At 39.4% G+C, this 12003-nt stretch overlaps 1 protein-coding gene across 2 annotated transcripts; it reads left to right on the forward strand.

Annotated features, from left to right (window-relative positions):
• Positions 1–1623: 1623 nt before the first annotated feature.
• LOC148878323 (ARM repeat superfamily protein) lies at positions 1624–3847 on the forward strand. Of its 2 annotated transcripts, none has more exons than XM_088952888.1 (2): positions 1624–1765; positions 1961–3847. In XM_088952888.1, the coding sequence occupies exon 2, from the start codon at positions 2215–2217 to the stop codon at positions 3622–3624; it is 1410 nt and encodes a 469-aa protein (XP_088809014.1). In that variant the 5' UTR covers positions 1624–1765; positions 1961–2214; the 3' UTR covers positions 3625–3847. The 2 variants fall into 2 exon arrangements, with proteins under 2 accessions (XP_088809014.1, XP_088809021.1); XM_088952895.1 differs by having other exon boundaries at positions 1627–1765; positions 2082–3847.
• Positions 3848–12003: the final 8156 nt, after the last annotated feature.

Below are 12003 nucleotides of genomic sequence, written 5' to 3' on the forward strand. Positions count from 1 at the left end.
TATACATGCCTTACATCAATGCTTAAAAATAATATCGTCCCCCTAAAAATATTACCTCATATTTTAATTGACAACTATAAAACAACTTATACTGGTTATTCTAAGTTGTTTAAATTCGAAGGATGCATTTTTGCTTGCAATAGCAATACTTGGTATCATACTACAAGCTACTGGGGGATTGATCCCCGACACTCCATTGGCTACTCATACCTACAAATGTTCAATAACCCACTCCATATCTTAATCAACCTTAAACAATTCAATAGCACTCAATTAAATAACATTAAATAATTCATTTACAGGTCCTTACCACACTCAATCAAGCATAAAACAATGAAATAGAGTAAATGGGGATGAAGGAAAATGCAAGGGCGTCCAATGGTTGAAACCTAGGGATGAAGGAAGCCTATGAACAAATGGGGCCTCCAACGGCAGTTGAACGACTGCTAAACTGAGCTTCGAGCTTCCTTCCAAAGGTGAACACATGGTGCCTCCAACGGTTGGTGAATGGTAAAATGAGCTTCGAGCTTCCTTCCAATGGTGAACGAAAAATGTCATCGATAGCTGATGAATCCTTCCAATGTCGAAACTTTGGAAGAAGGGAGCGAACTTTGTTTTCTTCTTCTTTTTTGCGCTCTAAGAAACCTTCCAACTTCTAAACTTTGGGATGAAAGAACCGAATCAATGTCTTCGTTTTCTTTGAACGATGGGTAAATCGACCTTCCTTCGGCCAATGACAAAACTGGACCTCTACTTGACGATGAACGCAACGAGCTCTAAGAAATCAAAATGGGGAAGATGGTTGAAGCTTTAGGAGAAGGGAGTGAAGAAATGTATTCAATTCCTTCTTTTTGCATCCAAGAGTATAACAATAAAACAATTTACACTTTTTGGTTGACAGGGGGGTGGAGTTGAAAAAATTTTAGAATTCTTAAGTGGGGACGACAAAGGTTTCCAATTCCATATTGGCCTCTTTGATTTTTCAAATTCTGAACTGTAGTTGACCAAAGAAACCCCTTTTTTTTGGGAAGTTTCCAATTTAGTACCCTGAACTTTAGGGGTAGTGTCAAATTAGTACCCAAACTTTCAAATGTGTCATTCCAGTACCTAAACTTTCAAAAAAGGTCAAGATGGTCCCTGTTGTTAATCGACCGTCAATTATCTATTGAAAATGTCAAAACTACCATTCAAAAGAGGACATTGTTCATTGTTTTCTACCTTACCAGTTATCTTCAAAGAAAAAAGAGAAAAAGCATAAAATATGATAAAGAGAAACAATAATTGAAAGCAAAGAAATAACTAGACAAGAATGTGTTTTAGATCTAAAGGTAGAAGACAATGACTTCATTAGTCTAGAATATCAAACACTTCAACTGGTTCAATCTCAGGGTTGAAGACAATGACCAATGTCTTCTTTTGAAGGATAGCTTTGACATTTTCAACAGATAACGGGACAATCAATTAACGGTAAGGACCAAATTTACACTTTTTAAAAATTTAAGTAAGTGAGCGACACATTTGAAAACTTGGATACTAAAATTTCCAATTTTTTTATAGGTGGATTGTGTCAGTGACGTCCATTCTACCCACATTTATCAAAAAGGCCAATTCACTGACTCTATTACCAAACTTATTAAACTGTTTTTCCCGCTAGCCACGTTTTCCTTCTTGATAGCTTCTCTCTCTTTCTCATTTCCCATTGGCACTCGGGAATGTTTCGCAGTTCACACAACGAGGAATTCGCAAATTTCCCTCGATCGAAGAGGTAACCGCCAGATTCTTTCACTTCTTCCACCGATTTAATATTCTAAATTTCAACCACCGTTTGTTGATCAGTTGTTCTTTGTATCTGTATAATTCGTATCTGCATCGAAGCTTCTCTCTCTCTCTCTCGCTCTCCCTTTGCCATTTTGATTCTGTCTATCGCTGATTGAACGAACCTCACGACAATTTTTTGCAGTGCAAAACAAATAGTTGGTGTGTTTTTATTTGGGTTTTATTCGAAAAGCTTCTGCAACCTCCTTTGATTTTAGGAATCCAATAAGTTTATTAATGTGTGTGTGTCTGTGTTCGTTTGGAAGCTTGGAGTTTTTCTGGTAAACTGGAAACATGGAATTTAAGTGATGATCTTGGAGTTCTACAGAGGGAGGGAATCCTAAATTTTATAGGCCTAGGTAGGTGCCCAGTGCCCTGCCAGGATTCAAATTCTCTTCTATGGAGCAGCCAGGGAGAAGCCAAGCGGGGGAGAAGGCTATTGATTGGGATCAAGCGCTCCACCTATACGAAAGAATAATAGCTTCTGAGAATGAGTCCTTACAAATAATGGCTACCGTCAAGCTCGGTCGTCTCTCAAGTTCTGCACCTGAGACTGTCTTATCACGCACCCTTCCGATCCTCGTAGACCTTCTCGGTAGGCCTCTGAATGATTCCGGTCCTTCAATTCAACATGCTGCTGCGTATTGCTTGAACTGCCTTTCCCGTCGAGACGATGGTTCAATGGCTGTGGCCATCGGTCAATCGGGTGCCATCCGTTGCCTCCTGGGGTTATTGCCACAGTCTGAAGCCAGCTTCCGGAGAGTCTTGATGAAATGTCTTTGGAGGCTCGTCACGGTTGGTAGTGTTAACAATCGCGTCACTGTAGCTAGAACTGGTGGATTGGAAGTTCTTATCAATATGTCGGCATCATTCACTGATAGTACAAGGCCTTACTTGTTAGAGATCGTGAGTGCATTGGCGTTGCTGAGAGAGGTGAGGAGGGTTATTATCAGTCTGGGTGGCCTTCCTTTGCTTGTTGAGTCTGCTAGAAGTGGCAGCATGGTTTCTAGAGCCAGAGCTGCTCAGGCAATTGGGTTACTGGGGGTCACAAGAAGAGTTCGACCCATGCTTGTTAATCTTGGTGTGATACCACCGCTTATAGAATTGCTGCAGGTTGGAGATATCTCCGCCAAGTTGGTAGCTGGTAATGCACTTGGTATAATCGCATCCCACATCGATTATATTAGATTGGTTGCTCAAGCTGGGGCAATTCCTTTATATGCAGAGCTTCTCCGAGGAACTGAGCCCCTTGGGAGAGAAATTGCAGAAGATGTGTTTTGTATCTTAGCTGTTGCAGAAGTAAATGCAGCATCTATAGCCCAACACTTGGTGGGGATTCTTAGAGGAGATGATGATGAAGCCAAGGCTGCTGCTGCAGGTGTCCTGTGGGACCTGTCGAGTTACAAGTATTCTGTATCTGTAGTTGGATTCTCTGGTGCAATTCCGGTCCTGGTTGAACTTTTGCAAGATGGAAATACTGATTTAAAGGAGAGGGTTTCTGGGGCTATTGCCCAATTGAGTTATAATGAGGGAGATCGAGCATCTCTGGCTGATGCAGGTGTCATTCCACTTCTCATTAGTTTGTTGCAGGGTGAATCTGAGGAACTAAAGGATAATGCAGCCGAAGCCCTGATAAATTTCTCAGAAGATCCATTACAACACGATAGTGTATCTGAAGCATTCAACAGTCCTTCCTTCCTGAACATACAAAATAGGCTCATTCGAATCCGTGCAACTGATGAGCATATGGTTAGATCTTTGAGACAGATTAGCACTGAACAATTCATATGGGATCCGGATCTTTTCTGACTTATATTTGAATACTTCTTTGTTTTTGTATATATGGTTGTTTATGCTTGATCTCATTTGGTTGGTACTTTGGAACAATAACGGGGAAGGAGGCACTGAATGTTGGGGGAGGGGGAATAGTGCTGGGGTAGGAGAGAGAGAGGCAGGCTGGCCATCTGACATATTACAATTGCTCATTGTATATTGTTTGGGTGATGACTTTTAATGAATAGTTTTTTGTTCATCATTGATTTTACATGTTGTCATGCTATATCATACAACTGTAGATATAAGGGATAAATACGAACTTCTAACAGAACTATGCATCAGGTTTATTAGAAAATGAAATGAGAAATCCTGTAATATGTTGGAATAGGGCTCCTAATAGATTCTTTGACACCTCAAGTTCAAGAGAGACAAACTTGAATGTGGACCAACATTTTTGCTATGTTGTATATTTCACTCTTCTATGGAATGATAATTTTTTTGATATCTTCTGAAGGACTACACAATGGGGGTAGCCCATTCCCCAACCCAGGTGCAGGCAGGATTCGATCCCAATTCTCTGCTACGACCAGAAGGAAACCTTACCAACCAGCTGGTTGGCACCTTGCTATGGAATGGAATTTTATTCTGTTATTTATCAAAAGAAAAAAGTTCAAGAGACACAAACTTGCAGCTCCCACTCCTCTTTCCCCTGCTGTCTTCCTCAATTCTTCATTCCAAATTGGAGAGTGGGGTTTGCCCATTCCCATTTCCCATTCCTAGCACTGAAACACAAAATGGGATGATGTCATGGAGTTCATCTCTGCTTGGTCATGCTCTTCCTTTTTCTGTCCTGTTTTAGAATGAGATGAAACGTCCCCTTCTCTTCTGCTATCAACCTTATAATGTCAATGTTTACAACCTCAAGCTCATAATTCCCATCCATGCTCGAGTTCTCTATTGGCCATCTGGCTAAAATCCATTGCTTGCTTGAGGAAGACATTGCAGTGACCTACAAACTCATAATTGGATCAGGCTTTTCTGTATACTCAAACTCATAATTGGAGAGTGAAATTGATGTTTGAAGCCAATGGGTCCATTCAAAGTATGAATCACTAAGGTTATCTAGAAAGCAAAGGTCACAATCAATTGGAATGAGCTTCACCTGATCAAACCTCCAAACCACATCAAGCTTCCTCACCTCTATCCTATGCATGGCTAAATGATAACCATACCCCTTCACCCAAAGTGATCCAAGTGAAGGGGACAAACAAAGCCCTTATCCTCAACTGTTGGAGAACACAAAGTAGTCCTCCAAACCACATTGTTTGATGCAAAAGTTCAGCATGTGTTGGCCTCAGAGCACTCTTACCCTCAACTGTTCCTGTGATAGTAAGCACCTTTGAGGCCACTGCATATGGGGGTATCATATCAAAACCAATCTCTATCACCATTACAATATCCTTTTACCAGTTGTTTCATTTTAGCAGAGTCAATAAGCTTTTGTATACGAAGCTATTACATCAGTAGAAGGGGTTAATCATTTTGAACAGTGTTAATATTATTCCTCAGATTTTGTTTGGGAAGAGTGTATATGCTGGTTTGGTGCATATATGTACTCTGGTTGGATTTTTGCAAATTTGGAAGAGTGTAAAAACATGTTGAAGATTGACAAAACATGTATTCTTGTCAGAGAAGAGAGAATGCCTCAATCTTGAAGGTAAAGTTTACTTTGATTTTTTCAAAGCAGACTTTCCTCTCTTAGTCGATCGAGGGAAGCAAGCCAACCATTTACATTCATCATTGTAGCTTCCTGCAGACTTTGACTGGAGTGTGTCAATAATGGTTAGTTCTGAGCTCCAATATCTGCTGTTGTCAACTTCTCTATATAGCCAAGAAATCTCAAATCTATACCCAGATCTGAGCTCCCGCCTTCCTCATCGCAACCAAACCCAGATCTGAGCCTGGAACTTTCCCATCACAGCTCTATTGTCAATGGTAAGCCCAAATCTTGTTAAATATGCTTCATTTGCCTCCAATCTGGAATATAGGCAGTGAAATTCCTTTTTTGGTTTTTTTCTTTATGTTTATTTCATTTATCCAAATTGGCCTTCCTCCTTGGAACACCTGTGCTTCCAATGGTAATATCTTACCTCAGATCTGCTTCTATTCTCAAATCTATCAATTGTTGTCTCGGAAAATGCACTTTTGATGTTTTGAGGTCGCATACACCACGGAAAATGATGTCTCTTCCTTATTTGCTGCCATGGACGGAGATCTGATACTGCTGGAGCATTTTTCTCAGACATTTAACATCTGAGGGTTCAGTCTTCTTGATTATTTCCAGATCGGCGAAGTATGATCTCCATATATACCTGTATAAATGTTTTTCTTTCCCTTATCATATTATCTTGTTATGCTTGTTCTTCTCTGCACATTCACGGGTTTTTAGGCTCCGTTTCAAGTTTTTAAGAGTAATTTAATTAAGTATCATACCTTTATCCATATGCATAATTTAAGAATAGTTTTGGTTGATGCAGTATATGGGTTACTTTTCAAAAGGAATTGGTGTAGATATTTGCTGTTGTACAACATATCTAGATTGGACCTTTTGTCCATCCAGCACACTTAACTACATTTGCCTATGACAAGCCAATTTGAGCTGTTTATTGCCCCCTTACAGGATTTTGTAGTAAGAAATTTGACTCCTTGCTCTGCCCTTTTTATTTTTGAAAATTTGAAGTCTGAAATTTTAGTTGTAACAAGGAAGTATTTGATAGTGCAAGGTGGAGTTGTTCTGGTCCTTTTGTTAAAAGAAGGTATAGTTTTCCTTTTTTTTTTTGTTGACTTGATTGTTCTGATCCTTTTTTTTTTGTTGACTTAGTTGAGAAACTCCCCACCAAAGATGCCCTAACCAGAAAACCTAATGCCTAAAGCAAGCCTTCTTGTAGGAATCTTTTTTAACTAAAAAATATAAGCTTTTGAGGTGAAGGGGTGCCCAACCCACACCATTCCGTCTTGTGGATAGTTCAGGTTTTCCATAGTATTCCTCCATGTGGCAAAAATAGGTGAGTCCTCTGGGGAATAAGAAACCTTTTTCTTTGTTCAATGCATGATTTTTCTAAATTTCGAGTAGCTTAATATCTGATATCTGCAAAATAAAGTTGTGCATTGATTGCATAAAAAACAATAGCTTGATTATGATCAGATGGTTGTTAGTTCACCTTTCTTTTTCTTTTTTATTTATAATTTTGGATCAACATCCACTTGAATATTGTGAGTTACATGATCAATAGAAGCTTTAATGTACCTAGAACTATGTTTGGTCAATAACCTTGATCTAGGATATGTTGTGATGGTTCTGTCCAATGGAAATTGTTCCATGGATATTGTTCACCCAATAAATAAGGAAGATCAAGCTTCAAATTGTTCCACAGATGGAATGAATTATTATAGAGTATTCCGAAGTAGAAGGTTTGGATTAGAAAAAACCATGGCTACTGTAACTCATGGATTGGATTAGAAAAGAAATGGTTGTTCTCTAGATCCTTTAACTCATTTTATTTTAAAAGTTTGACATGAAGTATTAATTTCTGATTTTTTTGAACATCTCTCAGAAATTATGCAAAATTCACATCTCATGGTTTCTATTGAGCAAGAGAAGAGAAGAGAAAGAGAGGAGAGAAAGAGAGGACTGAGAGCCCAAAAGAACACAGCAGGCGTGTGCAGTAGGTTATTATTTATAGTAGGCTGGTCGTACAACATAAAGTATGAAGAAATTACAAAAGTACCCTTGCGGTACTAAACATGTGTACAACATCTGTCAACACTCCCCCTCAAGTTGGAGCATAGATATCAATCATGCCCAACTTGTCACAGAGATCATGATGTCTGGAATGGTGTAGCCCTTTTGTAAAAATGTCTGCAAGTTGGTTCTTAGATCTGACATAGGGAGTACATACTTCGTCTGTGATGACCTTCTCTCTGATAAAATGCTTGTCAACTTCGATGTGTTTTGTTCTATCATGTAGCATTGGGTTAGCAACAATGTTTATAGCTGCTTTGTTATCACAGAATAGAATCATAAGCTTGTCCACTGGGAAACCCAACTCACTCAACAAATTTTTTATCCACATAATTTCAGCCACTCCATAAGCCATTGCATGATATTCAGCTTCAGCACTGGATCTAGCCACCACATTTTGCTTTTTACTCCTCCATGTAACAAGGTTCTCTCCTATAAAAGTGCAGTAGCCACTAGTAGACTTTCTGTCACTTTGAGATCCAGCCCAATATGCATCTGTATAAACTTCAACTTTCAAATGCCCGTGCCTTTGGAATAACAAGCCAGCACTAGGAAACTTTCTGTTGCTTCAAGATGAGTGGACTTAGGTGCATGCATGAACTGACTGAGGACACCAACAACATAAGCAATGTCTGGATGAGTCATAGAAAGATATAACAGTCTCCCTACAAGCCTCTGAAATTGTTTCACATCCTTGAGAGGTTCACCTTGGTTGTCACCTAATTTATGGTTGGGGTCAATGGGAGAGTCAATTAGCTTCACTCCCATCTTTCCAGTGTCCTGAAGTAAATCTAGTTCATATTTCCTTTGGAAAATGTAGATACCCCTTTTTGATTGGGCAACTTCAATCCAAGGAAGTATCTGAGAGGTCCTAGATCCTTCACTTCAAACTGAGTTGCAAGGAAACCCTTCAACCTTTGGATTTCATCATTCCAATCACCAGTAACAATTATGTCATCCACGTATACTATTAAGGTAGCCATTTTACCTTCTCCTCTTTTCACAAACAGTGTGTGATCTGATTGACATTGCTTGTATCCTCTCTACTGAACCGCAACATGGAATCTGCTGAACCAAGCTCTTGGTGATTGTGTCAGCCCGTATAAAAACTTCTTCAACTTGCACACTTTCTGTTCATTGCCTTGCGCCAGAAAACCATGGGGTTGAATCATGTAAACTTCCTCTTCAAGGTCACCATTCAAGAATGCATTCTTGATGTCAAATTGATGTAGATCCCAATTCAGATTAGCAGTAAGAGAAAAAAGAACTCTAATGGAGTTCATCTTGGCAACAGGGGAAAAAGTTTCTACATAATCAACTCCGTACACTTGAGTAAACCACTTTGCCACTAAGCAAGCTTTTTACCTCTCGACCGTTCCATCAGCCCTATGCTTGACAGTGAACACCCATTTACATCCAACTAGATCCTTTCCCTTAGGAAGATCTACAAGTTCCCATGTGCCATTTTTATGAAGGGCATTAATTTCTTCCTTTATGGCATTTGTCCATTCAGGTACTGAAAGAGCTACTTCAGTCCATCAACGGGGTAGCCGAACAACAGTAACACAAAAAGGAACACCACAGTCGAATATTAGGGCATCAATAGACCATCAATGGGTGCAAATAACACACAAAAAAAACTTCAGCTGAATACCAGGGCACCCGAACAGTAGATGAACAGTAGATAATACCTTCTTGAACATCAGATGATAGCCTCTCTACAGCCGAACAGTCAATGTTGGTAGACTTCTTTGAAGATCAGATAGCCAACTCTCTATAACCAAAACTCTTTTCTGTGCTGGAAGATGAAAAGTCAGGCAGGCATCTTCTTGCTTAAGGTCGAACAGCAGATGGATACGGCTGGGAGATGAAGAGACTGTCTGCTCGACATTGGAGGATGAACAAATCAGATTTGCTTGACGTCACCCTTCAGGCCTAGACGACTTGCTCTGATGCCATGTTGAGCAAGAGAAGAGAAGAGAAAGAGAGGAGAGGTGAGAGGACTGGGAGCCCAAAAGAACACAGCAGGCGTGTGCAATATGTTATTATTTATACTAGGCTGGTCGTACAACATAAAGCATGAAGAAATTACAAGTACCCTTGTGGTACTAAACATGTGTACAACAACATCTGTCAACAGTTTTATTATACATTATTGTGCAAGTCTACATACCAAAATAAATTTCTCTATTTTGCTTGGGACAAATGTATTTCTGCTTTACATGATTCTAACAGAATTTACTTGTCAAATACAGAATTCCACATGCAATTTTTATATTTGAACAAAATCTAGCATCATGAATACATGCCTAGACTCGATTTTTGGACAAACCTGGCCTTAAACCACTCTTATCTATCATTTTGTCCCTTCCATGCTTTTATATAATTTGTGTTAATAATGGTTCTTGATAGAGCACAACAGCATTAAGGCTGAGTTATTGAGATTATGTCTTATACATGGAAGAGGACAGGCATACATGAAGCACCTTATAGATATAATTCCAAATTTATATTGTTTATAGAACGTTAATCATCCAACAAGTATATAATTAAAAACCCACTGGAAACATCCATTTCAAAAGATTTAACAACAAAAATTTCAGCTCTCAAGATCATCAAATCCAATTTTGATGCTATTGGCCATTGAAGCACACCTCCCTCAATTTGAGATTGTGGCTCAGATGTACCAACATATATCAGGTAGAAAACCAGAGTACGGTCACCTTCCTTGAACATTTCTTCAACTCAACTAAGCCTATGCCTCACCTATTTCAGTTGGCTGCATGAATCCTGTTCCACCATTCCATTCTGTTCAATGTCATATCCATTGTTAAATTATGGGCTCTGAAATCATTTCTCACTTGTTCAAACCATATCCTTTTTGGTCTACCCTAGCTCTTCTATACATGATTGATTGTCATGGGCTAAGCCCATGGCCTAGGCCATACACGAAAGGGTGGAGTTTCAACCTTAAAGAGTGTTGAGATTGCTTAGACAGAGGTGTTTTTGGAACTTTTTCTCTTCCTTGTACTCTTTTTTGTATTTCGGCACCCAAGTAGGGGCTTCCTTGTAATTTACTATTTTCCAAGTAGAAAGATTTTTGAGGGTGTCAACAGTAACTTGAACACACCTCTGGACACATCTCTTCTTCTTCTTCTTCTTCTTCTTCTTCTTCTTCTTCTCTCCTCTTGCTTTCTCTCTTCTAAACCCTAGATTCAATTTTGTTTGTCAACTTGGTATCAGAGCGGGTAAGGGAACTTGGGAGTACCTCTCCTGCTGATCCTCTCTCACGAGGTGAACTGTTGATGTCAGACTGCCGCCAGATGACATCAGCAGTCCATACAGGTGTTGGCGGCAGTCAATGAAACTTACCTGGTTTGATTCGCCCTGATTTTAGAGGAATTTTGGTGTGACTCTTTCCCTCATTCGAAGCTTTTATGATTTTTTCAAGGAGAAAATCGTAGAAATTTCAGATCTGATATCGAGCCTTGTGCATCATGTTTAATGGCTTCTTCTGCTGTAAAACCTAGACCATTCAGGTTGTTTTACTCTTTGGGAATGATAGAAAGTGGTCCCGTAATTTTCAGAGCCCTATATAATTTTTGGGAGTTTTTTTTCTCCCTTTATTTTGCCACCAATTTGGTTTTTTGGCCTCCTTTTGTATCTTAACCATGTGGTGACCTTGGTTCTTTGGTCTGTGGCTTTGGTTAAGTATTGGGGGTCTTTTTTGGTTGGCGAGAAAGTGTTTTGATAGAATATGGAATCATCTAAGGATGTTCAGATGGTTTCTAGTGTGTTCCCGAGAAGTGTAGATATTGCTAGTGGGATGATAGCTACAGTTAAACTTGATGGAACCAATTTTTTAGAATGGTCTTAATCTGCTGAACTTACCATTACTGGGAGAGGTAAACTGGGATTCATCACAGGAAAGGAGGTGAAGCCAAATTTTGAAGACCCGAAATTTGCAAAGTGGGAACATGATAACTCCCTTGTTATGTCATGGCTGATTTTCTCAATGCAACCTCATATTGCCTGAAACTACATGTTTCTTGCAACGGCCAAGGATATTTGGGATAGAGTTGTTGCCACTTATTCCCAAGTTAACAATACGGCTAGAGTGTACCAGCTTCAGAGGGAAGTTTGTAGTATGTGTTAAGGGGAGAGATTTGTGGCTATGTATTTCTCTTCTCTACAATCTATTTGGGAAGAAATGGATCACTTGAAAGCACTCGTATGGAAGGACCCTGAAGATGGTGAGAAATATTGGAAGTACATAGAAGAGAATAGAGTCTTTGATTTCTTGGCTGGCTTATATCTAGAGTTTGATTTTACCAGGCAACACATTCTTAGTGTTGGCATTGTCTCTCTTGCTTCCGCTTACTCCCTTGTACAAGGGGAAGAAAGTCGAATGACCGCCATGATGCTACTTCCTACGATTGATCACTCTGCTTTTATGTCATCTTGACCCAAGCAAAATACTAGCAAGCACCGAATTACTGAGAAGGCTGAGGATGTTATTTGTGATTATTGCAAGAAGCCAAGACACACTAATGAAAGGTGTTGGAAGCTTAATCCTCATTTAAACTTGGAAAAGTACAAAACTGGGAAGA

This window comes from Nelumbo lutea, chromosome 1 (genome assembly GCF_056320005.1).
Source record: "Nelumbo lutea isolate HS-2025 chromosome 1, American lotus-T2T, whole genome shotgun sequence".
In the NCBI taxonomy this organism is placed as follows: domain Eukaryota; kingdom Viridiplantae; phylum Streptophyta; class Magnoliopsida; order Proteales; family Nelumbonaceae; genus Nelumbo; species Nelumbo lutea.

Bases quoted from the DNA above. Each gene is read 5' to 3' on its own strand.
- LOC148878323 (XM_088952888.1), top strand. From the start codon at position 2,215: ATGGAGCAGCCAGGGAGAAGCCAAGCGGGGGAGAAGGCTATTGATTGG.